Source organism: Triplophysa dalaica, chromosome 22, assembly GCF_015846415.1.
Source record: "Triplophysa dalaica isolate WHDGS20190420 chromosome 22, ASM1584641v1, whole genome shotgun sequence".
Classification (NCBI taxonomy): domain Eukaryota; kingdom Metazoa; phylum Chordata; class Actinopteri; order Cypriniformes; family Nemacheilidae; genus Triplophysa; species Triplophysa dalaica.
Genome location: NC_079563.1, coordinates 12,429,340 through 12,450,728, shown reverse-complemented (window position 1 = coordinate 12,450,728; position 21,389 = coordinate 12,429,340). Strand labels below are relative to the sequence as shown.

General features: G+C 39.4%; 1 protein-coding gene across 1 annotated transcript in view; it reads left to right on the top strand.

Annotated features, from left to right (window-relative positions):
• med13a (mediator complex subunit 13a) overlaps positions 1 to 21,389 on the top strand; it is a 57,636-nt gene that overhangs the window by 9,616 nt on the left and 26,631 nt on the right. The window contains exons 3-8 of the mRNA XM_056736389.1: positions 2,671 to 2,839; positions 13,548 to 13,693; positions 19,673 to 19,870; positions 20,311 to 20,505; positions 20,677 to 20,839; positions 21,042 to 21,155. Of these exons, the coding sequence (XP_056592367.1) occupies positions 2,671 to 2,839; positions 13,548 to 13,693; positions 19,673 to 19,870; positions 20,311 to 20,505; positions 20,677 to 20,839; positions 21,042 to 21,155 (985 nt within the window). The remainder of the gene's footprint in view (positions 1 to 2,670; positions 2,840 to 13,547; positions 13,694 to 19,672; positions 19,871 to 20,310; positions 20,506 to 20,676; positions 20,840 to 21,041; positions 21,156 to 21,389) is intronic.

The following is a 21,389-nucleotide window of genomic DNA, read 5'->3' as shown; positions in this document are numbered from 1 at the left end:
TGAATATATGTCCATCTATCCCACGTTTGTGTTTGTTGAGCCACCTGTATTTTTCCTGTTGTTGTGCTATAGTCTGTTTGCTTGTTTCATTTAACTGCACCTTAACAGCTGTTTGTCATTGTATTATGACAAAATAATACAGCCAGTGTCATTGTGGATTTTTTTTAAAGATTAAATGCATTTAGAGATGCATCATATATGCATTTATTTGGAATAAATTACTTATTTTAGACTCATAGTAATCAAGTATCAGTTGTTTTCTGGTATTTCACGGTTTGCATGTCTTGAAGTCTTCTGTGTCCTTCTGTTTGTGTAAGTTCTCCCTCTGTGGTCAGTGGTTAGACCAGAGAGACAAGGTCAAAGGGTACGCTTGATCGAAACCAGGCACCTCTTTCCCACAGTAGAAATGGTGAACATGAGGTTTGATTTAGAGCCGAACTAAATGGCCATTCACACAGTAAAGCAGATTTGACATCAGCTACGTATACTTAAATTGAGATGGTTAATATGGCATTATCGTATTTAGGGGTGTAGTCGTGAGTGGACTTTTTTGTGTCTTGACCGCAGATGCATCAAGCTTCCGCTAAGGTAAGAGAAGTGTGTTTTGCTTGGGAAGTATTTGATTATTTTGCTCAAATCTCCTTTTTTACTTCATGTACCATTCCTTTAATGTGCAATAAAATGTTTTGCACAGTTTGAGTTAAGGCCTGAAAAGAACAGGTTTCTGTAAATCGTAACGATCAATGCCTATTCTTCACATGTATGATGAATGGAAGTATTTCATGGTCTCTGATGTTTCTCACCAAGAATGATTCTGTTGAGGGCGTTTATCAGCTTACAGGTGAAAAGTAGCTGCCCCCATATTTAAGGTATTAAAAGATGCATGAGACAGCCAAAACCACCTTATTCTCTCTCTTGATTTCTGGTGTGCTCTCTCTTCGCTTTAACAAAAGACAAGGTGTTTTATTGTTGCCAAGCTGTTAGTCAAATCAATGACATCCTTTAAAAGTGAATTGTGCTACTTGCTCCCTTTTCAGAAGACATCAACGAATTATAGATTCGCCTCCTGGCCGGTTTCCAGTTTTTCAGCTGCGTTTAGCCTGCTGTTATTTCACTGCATGCAGACGCTCTCTGACTGAATGACCTTTTGATTGGCCCACGCTGAATCTCTGCCTTTATATTTGCAGTGCTGATTGTGTTATTGGAGAATCTGTGGTATTTTACAGAATTTGATTTAAGTAGGATTTATTGATGACTTAAACATTTAGTAATGTATTGTAACGGTAGCTAAAAGCAATTCGCGAGTAGCCTCATTTGACATTTTTTTTACTTATTTTATGATGCTGCTTTAGTGAATAAAATTCCATATGCAAAACTTTGTGTGTGATTTTATCGATTCTGCATAACCCTGCAGTGCTTTCTGGTGAATTTCAAGTGGCGTAGTTGTGTATGGGACATGCTAACCAGAGATAAAGGCTAATGTAGAATAAAAGTTTATATAATATAATACATGTCTGTGTACTGTGCATATTTATTTTGTATTTATAAAGACATACACGTACATATTTAAGAAAATGTAAAATAAACACAAATAAAAAACATTTATTAAATATTTGTTTTATATAAAAATGTAATTATACATATACATTTTCCTCTATTGATGTATTTGTATGTGTTCGTGTATGTGTTTATAAATACAAAATTAATATGCACATTATATATTATGACATATATTATGTAAAACAAACACCTCCTTAGAAACATGAAGAGACACATCCTGTTTGTGTCGTTAGCAATAGGCTTCTTCTTACATGCAAAATTGCATGCAAATAGTGCCGTGCATTTGTGTTGTAACAGCGCATGTCTTATTAAAGACATTGTGGCAGATGTGTTGTTTCAAGTGTCTGTAGTGCTAGGGAATCCTGTTTGAATGTTTGTTACTACTCCATCAAATGGATTTGCTCTGTATCCATCTGCAGGCCGACGGGCGGGCAGACAGGCGGGTGTGGGTGGTGTAATGCTTGCAGCCCATGGGTGCTCATGGGAGCTGTGCAGCACAGGGACATGTTTGAAAGGAGCTTAAGAGCTGCCAGGTTTAAGCAGTGACTCCTAATGAGATTACTGAAGCATGGAGGCCACAGCTGAACGTGATCCAGAAACAAACCAGCGCTCCGATTTAAAGCCCTGTCTGACTCTATACCTACGAGAGCAGCCAGTGAGAGGCAAGATGCCATTGCGTTGAGATCAGTCAAATCAAAATTGCTTTATCTCATTGCTTTAAAATAGCTTTTCTTTTTTTAAATGTGGTTCAGCAGAAGTGTCTTTAATTTCAATTAATGTCCCAGGATTTTAAATGGTTTAGTGTTTGTCTGGAGTGCTGGAATCTAAATGCAAGTGCTCAGGTGCTGCGCAGTTTTAATTGAAATTGTTATGTGAATTGTTACATGCCCTTGCTAAGGGAACAAGCACAGTATTAGATTCCCCAGGCTTGAGAAACAACGCGCCCTAGCTTGTATGTTCAGAAAGCAGCTTTTTATGGAATAAAAATATTCGGCTCATTTCTTTCTTGTCCGAATGTTTAAAATCATAATCGTATTTACTCTTGTGACATCATTCAAATTGTTCTAAAGCAAAAGTTGTTGACCAGGTTTGTGTGTGTCTTTTCTCTAGGCGAGGACGACGGTGTATGGGAAAGCGGTCTGTCCTATGAATGTCGTACTCTTCTCTTCAAAGCCATTCATAACCTGCTGGAGCGCTGTCTGATGAACCGCAGTTTTGTACGCATCGGCAAATGGTTTGTCAAACCCTACGAAAAGGACGAGAAGCCCATAAACAAGAGGTATAATGAGCATTACTTCTGCTTGGCGCTTTTAAAATGTTCTTTTGTGCATCACTTGGGTTGGGACGTGACATTTTATTTGCTTTACGTTAAACTGTATTTTAAGCTTAACTAAATGTGCAGTGGGTAGTAATGCAGGGCTCTACTTGAATCTATTGGGACTGATTCGTCAAGCTGTGATATTATTGATTTCTATTTTTTCTGCCTGCTTAGCCTTGGAGCAGAAAAGTGGTTTTAGTCATTTTGATGAAATGCAGATATTTGTATTCTCTGTATAGCATGCAGTTATGAATTGTGCACATACGATTAATAATATTATTTAGAAAGTTTTTTATGTAGCCTTTAGGAAATGGCAAAATTGTTATTTTATACCTGATGGGTAGTGGTCTGTAAAACACTTTCTACGCAGTGCTCTGACATCTTTTCTGTTGGCCTCCTTCAGTTTGGTCCTTAAACGCCAAACACATTTGTTTATGAAGCTGTGGTTTGTAGACAGAGCAAAGATGTGATCTAGACTAGGTGGCCTTAAGCCAACAACATTACCATCACCCTTTAAGACCCAAATGTTAAATCTGTGTTACACAGTGGGCATAGAGACATAAGTATTTATACAAAGATTGTTGATGGCTGCATTTCTTGCGCTTTCGGGTAATACACATTTTAATGGCATTTTGGTAGCTGCGATGATACTTATTATAGGAAATCAAAGGCAATCGGGGTTTGAATGAAGATTTCCGTCTGCAGTGCACTCTTCTCTGTGTGTGCATATTAGCTGCTTACTGCGGCTGTGCAGGCACTCCGTCTCCCGCGCTGCATTTCTACTTGTCAGCATCTGTGCTCTTTGATAAGAAACTGAGACGACGTGTGTGTAAAGGTGGGAAAAAAGAGCAGCTCGGCTTTTCTCTGCCCTCTGCCACAGTTCTTTCCTCACAGAGACATTTGTTTGCTCTTTTTTTCTTATCATGCTCAAGGTCATTTATACTCTTGGCGCTGCTGCCAGACAGCTTTCAAGCAGCTTAAAAATACAGGTGTTGAAATCTACGTTCTCAACGAATTACACAGATAAGTGTTTCGCACAGAAATCTGTATTTGCAACAGGGAAGCCTGATAACAGTTTAATGTTGTGGTTAAAACACACAAGCTTGATACTGAGATCTGTTAACAGGGATGTAAATACTCAAGTCTCTCTCTCTCTCTCTCTCTCGCTCTCTCTCTCTTTCTCTCTCAGCAAATCATTACGATGTGACAGAAAAAGACACAACAGTGTTTCCTACCAGCTCAACCTTTTCACTTACACACTGACACCCACCCATCCCCCATTAGTAGATTGGTGCAGATAGTGTGATGGGATTCAGCAGTGTCAAAAATGATTCTTTTAAGGATTTCCCTTTCTTTTACACACAGTGTAGTAGAGATGCAGTCATTGTGAAGTTATGATGTTAAAGAATACAGGCAGGTCTAAGCCGTAAATATATTCAGTCTGTACATTCATCCTTGCATTGTAAATGGGTTGTTGACATAGAAATTGTCAATGTGTCCTATGGTGGGACAGCATGAATAAAGAGAACAAACGCTTGTAGGGTCTTTGGTGCCATTGAAGAACCTTTTGGTTCCATAAAGAACTTTAAACATCTGAAAAACCTTTGTTACACAAAAGTGTTGAAACTGCATTTCTCCCCTTTTAAGTTTCTATAAAATCATCCCATAAATCATTATCAGCTTCAATTATGAGTCTAACTGCTGATCTGTTGTCAGCTTTATTTTATTACACAGTGCACTACATAATATTGGCAAAATGTAGTAAAATGAGTAGTCATGTCAGGTGAGTTCATCTTCCCTATATTCCTAGAATAAGATATGGCCTCAAGTGAACTGGTTCACAATCCAAGCTCATTGAGGGTTTTAGATAACAGGCTCGGAAGCAGAGAACATAGTGTAGTAATGGTATGGGTGGTGATTAGCATTACCGCCCGCTACACTGATTCCCAGAGCTTGCTTGCTTCTCTCTTAGTGCCAAATCCCTCAGTGATAAATTGTGTGTTCAAGTCTTAAGCATGTGTATTTTTTCCGCCGAGGAGGTGTTTCGTTTTGTCCCTTAAGAGCTACCGAAGCAGAACGGTACATCTGTACCTCGAAGGATATCACCTGTTACAAATATGGCTGTGGGTTCTTGCGTGCCATAGAAACACCTCTGATTCACAGCTCCATTCATGAACGACAAGCTGGCAGAGACTAAATCAGCCTCTGAAGTGGAATACTGTGAAGCTGTGTGGTGTCTTCTCGCCCCTGTTTTTAATTAATATCTGTGTTGTTCGTGTATACACGTCTTTCCAAAGTATTCGTTCTCAAAGTGTCACAATGAGGATTCCAAGTGGCTCGTGTCATTGACTAAAAGTGCCAGCGTTGGATTAATTGGCCAGTTAAACCAGTCATAACTATAACTGGCTCATTGTCTTAACATTATGTCCCTATTTATGTTTTCCTTCGATTAGTAACTGATGTCCACGCGTTCGGTCCCTCTTGCTGCTAGTAAACAGTTTGTTTAGATTTATTTGCTAAAAGTGGGAAAGCTCACAAAAAACATGTCTTCAACCCTTTAGTTGTTCCAAACCTGTATAATTCTTTGTTTTGTCATAAAATATATAATTTTGAAGGATGTTGGAAACCTAATCATTCCTTAGGCCATTGACTACCGTAGTACATATTTAAAGTGACAATGAACTTTAAGCAAACCAATGCTTTTGACAAAGATAATATTTGTTCATATTTTCATAATCAAATCAAATCCAGATAAATAAAAGTCCCACCCATTATTTCCTGATGAACAGTCTGTTTCACTCCACATTGTTTCATTGCGAATGCCGGTTCATGTTATCTTTAACCTCTGTGGGCCAGTTTGATTAGGTAAGGTGCGTTTAAGCAGCGCGCAGGAACCGCTGCATACATGCACACACATACTTGCATTCCCTTTTGAGGGATTACCTCAGTAAACCTGTTAGACTTCAGGCCTGTGTTGTCCCTACCAGCTCTTTATCTTGACGCCCGCCCTCTAAATCCTTCCTCACGGAAAACACAGACAACCTCCGCAGCGCCGCTGGTTTCCTCTCGCACTCCTAGTTTTTTTTTTAAGAATTCCAGCTCGTGAACAAACCAAAACCCTTCCTGTTCTCCTATGTGCCCTGTTGTCTGGCGTACGGGCACAAAGTGTCTTGTGGTTGCTCTATAATTAGAGGAACTGCGGGAAAGCGAACGGCTCTGGAGTGCAAGGGATCTTGCTTTTTATTTGTTGGTAGTTTATTTTGAAATGGTTAACACACTCAAATTGTAAATAGCTGTTGTGTTTTTACATGTGTGTGTTTGTTGTAACTATACAAAGTCACTGGGTGGTTCTGTTATTGGCTGGCAGGGCTGTCACACGGCGCTGCTCTGTAACCAAAACCCGATGTGTTTTAGCTGCTTACATCATCCTTCATACAGGTCAGAGTAGTCTCTCTCTCTCTCTCTCTATCTCTCTGTCTCTCTGTCTCTCTGTCTCTCTGTCTCTCTGTCTCTCTGTCTCTCTGTCTCTCTGTCTCTCTGTCTCTCTCTGTCTCTCTCTGTCTCTCTCTGTCTCTCTCTGTCTCTCTCTGTCTCTCTCTCTCTCTCTCTCTCTCTCTCCCTCTCTGTCCCTCTATCTCTTCCTCTCCCTCTCTCCCTCTCTCTCTCTCTCTCCCTCTCCCTCTCTGTCCCTCTATCTCTTCCCCTCTCTCTCTCTCTCCCCCTCTCTCTCGCGGTGGGTGTGAGAGGTAGAACTGTTACCATCGCTAATCCTTGGATCCAGTGTGTTCCTTTATGGCCAGTGTTCACATGGGGGCTGGTGACGTGTGAGCCATTGTGGAACACGATGCATTCCTCGCACGTCACCGTGCGTTATTCAACACCAATAGTGTCGTAGTTATACTGTACTGGTTATTAAAGAGGCATCTGCAATCAGTTTTTGCATTTGCATTATTCAAGTGCTTTTAGTAGGACAGTATCGGATCAGATAGACTGCGGCTGCAGCGCTAAATATATCTCTCACGATACCTGCCTGGGTGAAGCCGCACGCATTTCTGCGCATCTGTACGCACCCACTGCGATCACCTTCAATGAAATCACACGCTTATGTGGGCAAAAAATCATTTATCTGCAGAAATGCGTGCACTGTTACACCACTGGACAAATGCAAAGCGTTCCTCTAAATGCACACCTATAATGAACTGCAGCCTGGAATGCGCTTTTATGGGTTTACATAAAACTGTCATACACTTCCACTTAACACTCTCTTAAGGGACAGAATTCCATAAAACCAAAGCTCTGGTTAACACATTTTGCCTCTTGATATATCAGTGCAAAATAAACAAGCAGAAAAAAGTTTGTACCTTCTAAAGGTCCAGCGTATGAAGTTAAGCGGCATCTAGCGGTGAGGTTGCGAATTGCAACCAACGGCTCACTCCACCCCTCCCTTTCGAAGCATTACTGTGGCTGACACAGGAGTAAGATGATGTCATGTTTTGGCTTTTTGCAGAGGAAGAAAATGCATTTATGAAACATGTTCTGTAGAGCGGTTTGTCCATTTAGGGCTACTGTAGAAACATGGCAAACTCCATGCAAGGGGAACCGTATCGTATGTAGATAGAAATAGCTAATTCTAAGGTAATAAAAACATTTGCTTCATTATGTAAGGTCTTTATACACCTCTGAAGACACAGTTATGGAAATTATATTGCATTTCTGTCAATAGATCCTCCCAAAAATACACACTGGACCTAGTAATATTGTTTTTGCTTTATTGTTGCTTCGATGTGGTTGAAAAAGCAGAGGAGTGCATCCGTTTCATCTAAGACTCATGCTCGTGTTCTCCCACACCTTGTTCCCATGTTGAAAAATCAAAGGCACGTCCGGGTTGTCAGAGACAACCATTCTTTCACCCTCCACTGTTCGACAGGTTCAATAAACACGTTTTAGTAAATCTAGACCGGTCAGGGTCAGTCCGGAGGATGTAAATCTAGAACCCTGTCCAGACTACAACTCCCATTTTATCCAAATACTCTCCGCTGCTTTCTGAACACACTTCCACCAGACAGAGGTGAGATTCCAGACATTCCACTCATATACTTCCCATCGTTGTTCTCATTCCATCAATAGCACACAAATTTTTTCGCTGACTGCAAGCATTGGTCACAGAGATCAATGGTGAATGTCAACCGTCTCTTTATCTTTATACCTGTTTTCCTCTCCTTCTCATCTTCATCCGTCTCTTCTTCTCAGGCCTCGACTCTGTAGATTGTTCTTATCTGAAGCTCCTGTCCTCTCATTCCTGTGGAGTGGATAGATTTACAGTTGGGCGGAGATGTTCCAGGGTCTGGTGTGCCCTCATTTTTATAAAAATATTAAAATAGTCTTGGTTCTTGTAAACTTGAATATTTAGGTTGAACATTTATGGACTGTATTTTAAGTAAGTTGGTGTGTAATGTAATTTTGTGTGACTATATTTAGCCTTTTACAGATCTGCTTTATGCAAAGTATGATCTCATTTTGTAAATGAAGTCTTCACTTTTAAAATTTTTGACCAATAGCAGATTGAGGTATGTGAGGGTACAGTTGTTCACTTTAACCGGTGGTGCATAAATTACAACCTTCAACTTTTAATATCTAATTTTGGTCAAAACTAATAAGCAAAACAGGTGTTACTTTCATTCTGTGTTATTTTATGGGATTTTTGCTTTAAAGCTTAATACAATAACACTCTTCCATGTGCAGCTGTTGTGATAATCTTTGGCAAGATTGAGGTTCTCTGAGATCTGCAGCCAATCAGATCTACTTTAGTTTGAACATAGGCTTTGTATTTAGTGAAAGCTTGTTACACGAGATCAATAAACATTTAATTAGCATAAGTGACTGTTGACTAACAAACGTTTTGTTTGCGAACGTCTCGCTGGGTTTGTTCAGCTGTTACGATGAGACGCACAGTCAGCCGTCGAGTCTAGAGGCTTTTTAAATTTGGTTATTGACTGAGCTTTACGTTTAAGAAATATGGTTTATGAATGAGAGGATGTTCTCTTTCTTTCACTCTGTCTCTTGCTCCCGCTGTGTGTAAAGCCATTGTTTGGTGGATGTTTGATGAATGCATTCGTGTTCATGTTTTTCTATGTTAACTGCCGTTTGTCTGTGGTTTACTGCTTGAATCTGAAGGCAGTTCAGAAACTCTCAGTTCTCTTTTTGTGGTAAACACTGTACAGAGTGCCAATACTCTCCAGTAGTGTTTGACAGCGAGTTGAGTCTTCCTGGGGGTTTGCTGTGGAGGTTAAGAGTGTGTGTGTAACACCATGTCCTGGTGTTGGTCATCTGATATCGGTGCTGCTTTCGGTCAGGTGATGGATGACTGAGGCTGTCATGAGGGTGATGTGTAGATTTTTGTGTTTGTGTCATCTTCTCTCTTAGTGATTGGGATTGGATGCATTTAACCAAATCATCTCCCCAGCACTTGTTTTGTTTGTCAACAGTGACAGTTATTAGACACTTACGGTCTCTTGTAGACAGAGATCGGTGCACAAAGATGAAGGCAATTAAATGTAAAGTATTCCAATGGCAGACCGTTGGCTTAGACGGAGGAGTTTCTTCAGATAAACCGTCCGCAGACACCACCTGTGTGAGCATGTGGGTTAATGTGCAGCATTAAAAGCTGTGCAGTAAAGTTTGTGATGTGTGTTTGTGGGTTTTGTAGTAACGCTTTGCTACGCCCTGACCAGAGCTGCTGTTTTCAAGAAGTCAGTAGCAGCCCAATACAGCAAAAACTGTGGAATGTCACCTCTTATTTTTTCTTACGGGTGTTTTTCTCACCAGTAGTTGATCTGTAGTAATGTTTTCTTCTTTCTACTCTATTATTATTTTTACTAAAAGTTTGTATGGTCCTCATTAGCTTCTACTTAGTGTCTTTTTCTCTTAACATTTGACACAATGAGTTCTTGGGAAATAAACTTTAGGCTTTTGGATTAACTAATTGGACATGGTGTTTTTTATTTATTCAGTGACCAGTAAGAGCCAGTCAATCAGCAATTTCTTAAAGGGATACTTCAACCCAAAATGATTCTGTCATCATTTACTTACCCTCAGGTTGCTTGAAACCTGTATAAATGTCTTTGTTCTGCTTAATATTTGGAAGAATGTCAGTAACCAAACATACCTCATCCCCCATTCTCTGCCATAGTAGGGAAAATAAATTTGAGTCAATGGGGGATGAGATCTCTTTGGGACTGACGTTCTTCCAAATATCTCCCTTTGTGTTTAGCAGAAATATTACATTTCAGGATTAGAACAACCTGAGGGTGAGTGAATAATGACAGAATTTTCATTTTTAACTGAACCATCACTTTAACCCTTTTTAACCGGACGTCACGTCGCGAACACATTCTACCAAGCGGTATTCATTTGACCATAATTCTTCAACCATTTGTGCGATCAAAAATAATCTAATTGTTCATCAAAGTTGACAATCTGTGCTTTATGAATATAAATGGCATTTTACGGTAATGTCTTTCGTTCTGTCAGTCAATCGTTGCTGTTTTTGTGGAGCGCGGCAGGGGGTGAATTTGAACAGGTAGTTATGGAGCTAACAGGAGATACTCGACAGAAGAGGCGATTGGAATGATTTTAGACTATGAAACATGTGTGGTGTGGGCCTGTGCTTGCAATTAGACAGGAACTGCTTCAGAAACTACCACATTTGAGGGAATAGTGCCAAAAAATGCACCCGGAGAACTGGGGTAAAAAAGGCTAATGAATGTAAACTATGAACATGAGTGAAAATAAAAATACTTGTGCATGTACCACAATATTTTTCAAGTCTGAAGTGCTATATTCTTTCGTTCTTTAGGTCAGCATGCTGGAAATTAGCTCTCTCACCAAGGCATTCTTCACTGGCATTTGGATCTTGCGTAGTGCAAATTCTTGAGGCTGGGCTCAAGTGATCTTGTTTTTGTTTTGGGGTTTGGTCAGTGATGTGCACATTGCTCTGTCCACAGATGAATAGAGAACTTCAGAAGCATGCTGTTTTTGGTCTACACACTTGTCTTCATACACCGTGTTCATGTGATCAGATGTTATGGTGCAGCAGTATCGACCTCACTTTGTGTTGCTTAGAAACTTTAAGAGTTTTGTGAGGTCTGTATAAGACTGAAATCAGAGACATTCAAGCAGTAATGTCAGATCGCAGTTATGTCTCTACAGGGGGCAGTCTGCAATCCAACATTCTCCTTTAGCACAATGCAAGGGCTGTCGTAGAGCATGGGGCCAGTGTGGTGTGTTTACTTCGTGCAGGCGTGACGTATTTGCAAATCAGTGTCTTTCTCTGTGGGTTTAGTTTTTGGCCCTGTTCTTTGGGTCTTTCTAAATGCAGATGTTTGGCAGGATCAACATTGATGGCTGTTTTTTTATTGTTTTTGCCAGTTTTTGACCACAGTTATAAAGCTTTTCTCACTTCCAATGTACTGGAGCAGCCAGCTAAGGAAGAACTAGAGAACTTAAGTATTCATAATATCTGTGTGTAATGGATGAATGAAATAAACCAATAAAATTTGAGCATTTTCAGTGAAAATTTTGCTTTCCTGTGCTATAATGCTGGATGTATAAACGTATATAAATATTTGTGATTTTAATGCACAATGCAATGGCATTTTATAGACATAATTAGTCATTTTGCCAATTGACCACAATGGTGTTAAGATGCTTTAATGCCTGTGATGAATCCAGACCAGCAGAGCAACTCTAATGCACCATATAAACGAAAGATTTTAAGCACATAGAGAGCAGGCGTAGTTCAGAATGTTTATAAGCTCATACTTTAAAGTAGGGATGCTCCGATCCGATATTTGTATCGGAAATCGGCGTCGATACTGAATAAAATTCTAGATCGGGTATCGGTGACAAATTGCACCGATACCCGATCTAGCTGACATAAAATTTCTGCTAGGCGATGTAAAAGTTCCTGGAGACACCGGCGCTTAAACTCTCTCGTGGCTGTGCTTTGCGAAGCGTGTGACATCATACGCTAGCAACGTGCTCTGTACGTAGTGCGCGTGAACAAGCGAACATAGCTTACATTGAGCAGCGAACAGCACGGAGCGAGCCAAAATATCTGCCATTTAGATTTACTTTAGAACAGCTACGCCAACAAGTTACACCGCTGTTTGCAATACATGCGAAGTAAATGTTCCGAGGGTTGGTGATAAAGCTGTTCATTATAATACTACTAATTTAAGCACGCCGAGTTCAATAAGCTGAAGAAACTAAAACGAGACGGTACGAAGCAGCTAACTTTGGAGGAGACAGCGGAAAGAATTCAGAAATTTCCATCTGGTAATGTGAAAGCAGCGAAAATCACTGAAAGCATACTGAATTTCATTGTTATGGATTTGCAACCGCTGTCCTTCATAGCGAACAATGGCTTTAGACCACCTGTAGCCGCGGTACGACATGGTGGAGCGTAAATATTTATCTGAGACCTGAACTGTACCAAAAAGTCTGCAAACACGTATACGAACAAAAATAAAGATGTCAATGCAGTGAGTTTTGGGGATAATTTGATTTTGAATTTCTATTTGTACCGACTAAACTATTATATCTTTTTCCGTTTATTTTTACATGTGCAGTTTTACCAAGCTAGGGAAGCTAGTGTTTTATTTATCTTTCGGTGTTGGATGTTAAATTTGATTTCCACTAAACTTTAGCTTAGTTTAGTGGACTTTGCTTTAATGACTAAAGCATTAAAAAGAGCAGATTCCGGTTTGAATATCTAAAGCAGTAAAGCTATTTTTTTGCTCAATTTTGGCTGCTTTATTGTTTATTATGCATTGATTTTTAAATTATATTTGCACATAACAGTTATTCAGAGATTTTGTTTCCATTAATTTATACCTGTTTATCAAGCTAGTGAAGCAGTTGTTTTATTCAGCTGCTTAATTTCCACTTTAATTTTGAATTTCAAGTTTAAGATAGTGAACATTTTGTTTTATTTTGCTGGTTTAATAAATAATTCACAAAATTTGTGAATCATTTGTTTGATATTTTGTTTTACGGGTCAGGAAATGAATGTTAAGTCGAGCTTGATGTCTTGCACAGCAATGCACACAGTTTATTAAGTAATTGTGCAATTTAAAAATGTTACCTTAGTATCGGATCGGTACTCAGTATCAGCCAATACTGAATCTCAGGTATCGAAATCGGTATCGGAAGCAAAAAAGGTGGATCGGAGCATCCCTACTTTAAAGCTCAGAGCGTGACCAACGCATAATATTGTTATTGTGCTTTTACACACACTATAGATCCTTTCGCATATTCATGAGGTCAAACACACAGCGTAGTTTTGAGGTCAAAGCGCAGACCCCCGCTTCTCAATGACGTGCGACGTTTCCATGCATCTGTGATATTAACAGGGCTGTTTTTAGTTGTGATCTGCATCAGACTCATTCTTAGGGATTTGATAATCACTTCTCAGATGGCAAAGAAGTGACTCACAGAAATTCAGTGATGCTGTTTATGTGGCTCGGTGTCAGTTTGCTACATATCCAGGCTGATTACAGTTTAATGAAAACGTCATGTTGTAAAGTGCTTGCTACTTGGAATAATCCGATGTATCTTTTTTGATGGTGTGTCAATTTAAAACACCTGCCTGTCTGTCTGTCTTTTTCAGAGAACATCTGTCTTGCTCCTTCACTTTCTTCCTGCATGGAGACAGTAACGTGTGCACCAGCGTTGAGATTAACCAGCACCAGCCCGTGTACAACCTGAGCGAGGAGCACCTGACGCTGGCCCAGCAGGCTTCAAGCCCCTTCCAGGGTGAGCAAAAATTGCGACACGTGCCTGAAAGAAATGTTTTTTTACTTTCCCTTTTACATGCATCTCTCTCTTCATCCCTCCCTCTTCCTATTAGTTTTCCCTCCCCAAGCTTGAATTTGACAATTATATGTGAAACAGAATACAAGTCGTGTTTATTCGATGCTCGTATTTTTAGCTCCTCTGTTTCACCGTTGCGAAAGATTACATTTAAAATTATATTGCCTGAGAGGCATCCTGTATTGAGTGCCTCCTTATCTTTTAAAGTACAGAAGTAGCACTAGATGTTTTCCCCTCGTGGGTAGTTGAGGAAGAGGAAGATGTTCTTCATTACCGGTAACATGACGCGCTTTGCTTGTTGGTGACTACATCTCCTACAATGTTTTTTCTAATGCAGTTGAAGGGATCGTTCACCCAAAAATGACAATTCTGTTATGATTTAGTCACCCTCTTGTGACATCAAACCCGTATGACCTTTTTTCTGCAGAGCACAAGATGATGTTTTAAAGAAGTTGGTAACTGAATAACGGCAGGACCCATTCACTTAAATTCTATAGACACAAAACCAATGCAAGTCAATGGGTACCATTGTTGTTCGGTTACCAACATTCTTCAAAATATCTTCTTTTGTGTTCTGCAAAAGAAAGAAAGTCATATAGGTTTGAAATGACAAGAGGGTGAGTAAATGATGACGGAATTTTCATTTTTGTGTGAACTCAGGGCTCTAGACTAATTTTCCCAATTTATAATTCAGTCTTACCCTTTTTTAAAGTAATCATAATGACCTTGCATAATGAATTTAGTTGATGAATCGTTTCTGTTAATTTGTCCCTATGTCTTTTAAAGTTGTCCGGTATATAGGCCGCTTCATATTTGTGCTTTAACATTTGTTTTATTATCTAGATTCACAGAACTTTGAAATTTCTTTGATTATGATGTTAATAACAAAAAGCAATTGGAATAAACATCATCGCTCAACACTGTTATCTGTATGCTCTTGCAGAGTTTGAGTAGATTCCTCAGACGGAGTTATTGTTCATAAACATTGAGCCGACTTTAATCCGAGCATAATGCTTGCATTCCTCAACAAGAATATGTAACATTATATTAACATCAAAATCACATTCAGACTCGAGTGTTTAGCCCATGTATGTTCTATAAATTACCTGATATGTGCGGTATGCTTTATTAGCGGCTTTTTAATTCGCTCTGCGCGAGATCAAATGTGTTCTGTTGCATATTCTGTACTTTTTGTCCATTGCTTTCTATTCGCTTTTTTGTCTACACGCATTTCTTTGTTTTATAAATAATAAAAACATGATATAAAGTAGGCTATCTTGTTGATAGGCTGTAGGCCTACCCTAGTTTCAATTTGTAATTAATTTGCGACATAAAAAAGCAATGTTTTTTACTTCAACATCATAAGACAAACATATAATGATACATTCGTATTTAAGCTTTTTATCAATCGTTGCTTAATATTTAAAGTTTCATGATTTTATTGTAATAGACACACGTGAATTGAATTTGATTATTTAAATTTATTCGAACTTTTAGAGTCCGAAAAACTAAATTTAAGGAGAAAATAAAATGTTTTGAAAGCACATATAGCAGTCTGTCCAGCGATGCTTTTATGCCTTTCGGTCTGCGTAACACCGAATGAAGTCAAACACAAACTTCAGTTTGGAGATCAAGAGAGTGCACAAGCTCTCTGCTCGCTCTTTCCTTTGCTTGTCTCAAGCACATCATTCACCACACATAAATCACATTAATATTCAAATAAATCTTTGGCTCACACGTTATTAAAAAACGGACTTATTCATCTCATACCATGAACTGATGCAGATTTGTGGAGGTGTGGTTACACTAGACGTTTCAGGCTGGTCTGGGTTAGCATTCGCTTTTAGATAGAATGCATCTTTAGTTCAGACACTTAAATTTAAGCAATTTTACATGTCTAATACATGCATGGGCAGCTTATAGCACACGAAAGACACATAATAACACGTATTCGCACCATATGAACCCTTTAAAAAAAATCAATGTATTGCTGACCTTAAAATGGCACCTGTGGATGCTGCACGGTGGTATATACAGTAGCTATTTACTTACTGGTGTTTTTATGTTGTAGCCGTTACTACAATGTGTATTTTCGCCTTGCTGGAATGCTGTTTTGACCAATTAGCATCCATGACCTAACTATCCATTTTATTATACACATTAGAGCACTTCTGCCATTTTATTGCTTGTTTTAAAATGTTTCCAGTGATGGCAAATACAATTTTTATAGTATAATTCATCCTTTAAATGGGGAATAACCTTTTGCGGTGTGACAATTGTAACCAGCTGACCTTTCTCTTGCGTTCTAGCTCTCAATCTCGCAATGTCCTGCGTCTCTCCGTTTCTGACAGTCTTGAATTAGTGAGCGCGCAAGTGTTGCGACTATGACCTCATAAAGAGCAGTGAGAGGGGTGTAATGAACTCACAGCTCACTTAACCGAGCAGAAGAGAGGGAGAGAGAGACCAGTGGTGCACAGAATGCTTTACAGAATAAATGCTTGTTGAACGGGGTGATACTGGAACAAATTTGTTTGCCTGTTTATTTGAAAATCAGTTTGTGTGATGCAGCAAATGAAATCCTAAAGTGGTAGACCTGTCTTTATGTCGGACGTGATTCGGTGTGGGTATCTCTCGAGTGGATTCAATGCTTCAAGCTCTCCTGCAATGCAAATACTGACCTTCCCCCACCACCTGCCTGAAGAGCTCGTCGCTGGGCTTTCTTTCTGTAAATATTGTGTGAATCTCAGTGGAATTGTTCCTGATGCGCTGCGACGAGTCGAAAGTCCAGAGGCCGAATTAATTCAGGCCACATCACCTTGGTTTGATCAGGGGACTGTCGGATATTAAAAGAGCCATTTTTGCCTGGGGAGACATTCCGCGAGCGAGCCGTGTGCGTTTTGTTATGTCTGGTCAGCTCGTCCTTACTGCCGTGTGTCTCCTGTTAAAGTAAAACCTGGCTTTTCTTAGACATACTGCATTCCAGCGACAGTTTTTCTAAAGCCTGTTTTGATAAAAGATAATGATCTTTGTTAAAGAGCATAGGTTTAAGCTGCCGTGACCCATTATAGATGAATCATCCCCGGTTTCCATTTGTATAGCTCCCCCCTTCCAGTTTTTTCTTCCCATACCTTATCCGGATGGACGGTGTCCTCTGTCATTGCGGCTTTTATGGATTTGTGTGATGAAGGCCGTGGAATGAGCCAGCTAATGGAAGGACACAGGATAGATTCATCCACCCTTTCCCCCAATTTTATCCCTGGAAGCTCCTTTTTTCCTTGCCGTCAGTGGATCAATATATCACGGGAGACGAGTGAAGCATGATCAAGGAAGCTAAGTATGAATGTACAGAATGCATTAGGAAAATGTGCGACTCCCTACTTCTGCGTCCGTTTTTTTCCCCCAAGCGCTCAAAAGCACGTAACAGAGCTCCTCTTGAGAAAGTGAAGTGTTTCGGAGAGACACTAAAAGGGTGTAAACTGACGCTGCCGCTCGCACATTCACATTCTTTTTTCCTCGCTCGACCTTTCTTGCTCTCTCTCTCTCTCTGTTTCCTTCACCCTGTTTCTCGCTATCCCTCTGAGTGACCTGTTTATTTAAGTTGGTTTATGGGCTCTGAATGAGCTCTCCTTGGCAGAGACTGGGGGCTGGGTTGATATGAAAGGGTTTTGGAAAGAGTCTGAGAGAGGAGGAAGGAAAGAGCGACACGGTGCAGCAGGGGAGTCATTTAAGACCACGGTTAATGAGGAACAGAAGTGGAGGGAGCGCTTGAGAGAGAGAGCCAGGCGGGAGTATTTGTACAGTGTTCCCCGCTTAAAAGACTCATTTGGCCCTGTTCTGATTACACGCTCTTTATTTTTTATGAGTTTCCGCTACGTATTGTGGCCTTTCTTAAGATGTGGGAAGCAGTCATCTGTAGGAATGTCACCTGGTGAAATAGAAATATTTGTGAAATAGAAATATTTTTTTAATATTAACTCGGGCTGTATTTATATAGTGATTGTGAGAAAACGTCCAATTTGATTCAATTGATTTTTTGACAATAATAGTTATTAAATCATCTAATTTAAGTAATGATAACTACATGAATTTACAATGATTATAGTTATTTTGTTTATCCCAAATTAGGGCTGCAACAACGAATCGATAAAATCGATAAAAATCGATTAGTAAAAAAGTTGTCAACGAATTTCATTATCGATTCGTTGTGTCGCGCGACACGGAGACGTTTGGTTATCAAAAAAAAAAAACTTTATTTGAGCGCGGAGCGAAGTAAACACACTCGGTCTCTCTCGCGCACTGATGCTAGCAGAGTTCGGCGCCTCATATACAGGGGGGAGCAAAAATTAAAAAACGAGCGGAGGAAAGATACATGACGGAGGCAGAGAAATCAGCGCGACCCAAGTCATCATAGGTGCGGGAGCATTTCACACTAAATAAACAGAAAAACTGTGTTAACTACAAAATATGCAAACGCGACATGGCGGGAGCAACGCGGCAATGATCCAGCACCTGAAACTCAAACATGTTGGAGTCTGTGATGAGGAGGAAGGGAGTTCAACAGCAGGTTAAGTCACTACAGAATCCTACTTTTGTTCCGTTTCGAAGTGAAGAACGTAATGTCCCCGGTGCGGATGTTTACTCGTTATCCAGATTGACAAGCATCACAAGTTAGCATTAGCTCGTTAATAACAGTATAATCAGGGGTGGTGTAGTTACTTTGCGCTTTGCATTGTAAGACTAAAGACACGTTTTTATTCACTCGCCTTTTTTGGACCATTCATTTATCAATCTGTTGTCATGTATAGCTACACTGCAAAACTTCCTTAGTAATTTTGTCTAATTTCCAGTCCAAATATCTAAAAAATCTTAAATCAAGATTACTAGACAAGAAAATTAATTGATGCTTAAAACTTCTGTTTGAAATTATATCTCATTAAGATTATTTTTGTACCCCATTGGCAGATAATTTTTCTTGCTTTAAGCAAACAATCACTTAATTTTGAGGTGTTTTTTTTCCAGAAAACAAAAGACATAATTTCTTATGCTTTTTCATGTGTCTAGTACATGTTTCTTGATATAAGATTTTTTTTAAAATTTGGACTGACAACAGGACAAAACTACTAAATTAGAAAAGCAATTTTTGCAGTGTATATTCTGTGCTTTCTCCCATATAGGTTATTATTGACATATATATTTGTGTGTGTTGTACTTTTTAATTTAATTTTAAAGTTATTTTATAGCTCTTGGTCATCTTAAGCTTTGTTAAAATGTGGTGTATAAATGAAGCTTGCACTTACTACAATGATTGTAGTAATTGAATGAATAAGCTTCAAGTGAATTTGAGAGAGAGTGTGTGTGTGTGTGTGTCAGTGTTTGTCAGTGTGTGCGTCTGCAAAAGTATGTGCGTCTGCGAGTGTGTGCATCTGCGAGTGTCTGTCTGCAGTGTAGTGTAGAGAACAAGTTCTTACATTCAAACAAATCCTGTTAAGTTTTCTGATTTGTATTGTTCTTTAGTTTTTATAAATTATTTATTGTTCTGGCAGCTCAGGTGGCACTTTTATTAAAAAAAAGTCTATATATTTTGCAGATGTAAAGCATACATGTGTATGTTTTTTGTGTTAGTCCATTTTTATTTGATTTTATTATTTTTATAATAGCTCAGGGATGTTCAAGGAGCAACATGCTTGTGCACTTTCTAAAGATTTTAGTTCTGTTTTTGAATAAAGGGTTGGAAATGAATGCTTTTCTTGGTTTTTGTTTTTATCCGATTCATCGATTAATCGAAAAAATATTTACAGATTAATCGATTATTAAAATAATCGTTAGTTGCAGCCCTATCCCAAATACCTTTTTCACTACTGCACAATGGCTCTTGACTGTTTATATGATGGATTACTAAATCCCATCTCTCATTCTCTACAGTGATCCTGAGTCCATTTGGACTAAATGGGACATTGACCGGTCAGTCCTTCAAACTGTCTGACCCGCCGACGCAGAAACTCATTGAAGAATGGAACCAGTTCTATCCCATCAGTCCCACCTCCAAGGAGAGAACGGAGGACAAAATGGAGGACATCGACTGGGAGGACGACTCCTTGGCCGCAGTGGAGGTGCTTGTTGGTGAGTTAAATATGATTTTTCACTATAAGGTAAATTGCCATCAGCCTTTCGGGACCAAAAAAAAATCACAGATTTTCAACATAAATCAGAGTTAGGAATTAAATTAAGCCTGGAAAAATTGAAAACTTTAATATGAGTATAAATATATGCATTAAGAAATGACCCAAAACTCTAGGTATTAAATACATTTCTGATCTAATTCATGTTGTGTTAAAAAGCATGTTTTAAATGGAAGATGTGAAATATTTTGAAATATACGTTTAGTCCTTATATTATTAGCTTCTATTATTATTCAATGGCAAAACATTTTATTTTAATGTTGATGGACCGATACTAACATGGTTACAATGTTTGTTTGCTTGCAGATGTTTGAATTATAGTATTATTGGGTGTTGTATGGTGTTATTGGGTGTTTATTGAATGTGTTTGGTTTCCCTCAGGTGGTGTACGTATGGTGTATCCTGCATGCCTGGTGTTAGTCCCGCAGTCAGACATCCCCACGGTAACGCCTGCAGGCTCCTCGCACTGCACCGCTGTGTATTCAAACGGCCATCATGTGCCTGCTTCAAACCGTGAGCCTGCCATCTCCTCAGTGACCCTGACGCCTCCAACCTCACCTGAAGAGGCCCAAACAGGTAAACAGAATTGTGCTGTATGATGGAACTTATTCAAACTCGATAAGGTTTAGATTGGCAGTATGTCATTCATAATATGCATGTCTGATGTTTTTCGCTTTATTTTCACGTGTCATACATTTCCAAAGGTGATTTCTCACTTGAATTTTTTATCCTTTTTTCTGTCTTCAGTTCACTCTCATTCAGCTCAGAAATGGATGCGGTTGCCAATGGCGATGGACGGATTCAGTGTTGACAGCACCAGTCACCACGGCGGCAAGATTCCACGCAGAATGGCCAGTCAGGTGGTCGAGAGCGTCTTTCAAGAGTGCAATATCAATCGAGCCCAGAACAAGTAAGTGTGATTATACATTTCGGACAGAAATCTCTTTTTAAAGGAGTCGTACTGAATCAAACTCAGAGCCACAACATACATTCAGACAAACATCCCTGTGATGGTTTATTTACAACAAAATAGCTAATACTTGAGGGTATTAAGGATATTGTGTTTATTGATTTTAAAGTGATAATAGATCTTGTTTGGTTTTCCCCAACAGACGAAAATTCTCCGCCACAGCTCCTAACGGGACCGCCGAGGAAGAGACGCTATTGAAAGTAGGCGCCTGGGACTTTGTTGAATCCACGCAGAGATCAAGCTGCAACTGTTCCAGGTATAAACGCGCTCCCATTGGCTGTTGTTATTTAGGAACCCCCACTACTGCAGCTGCTAATTACTTTTTAGCTCTAATATCATTTGTCACTCTCAGAAATGGCAGGCGTTACGTTTTCCTTGGAGAAATAAAAATATTTTTGTTAAGACAGGAGGCACTGGTTTGTGAGTGGTGTCACTATACGACGTCATACATCTTGCTCTAATTCTGTATTTTCTACCCTTTGAAATGTGG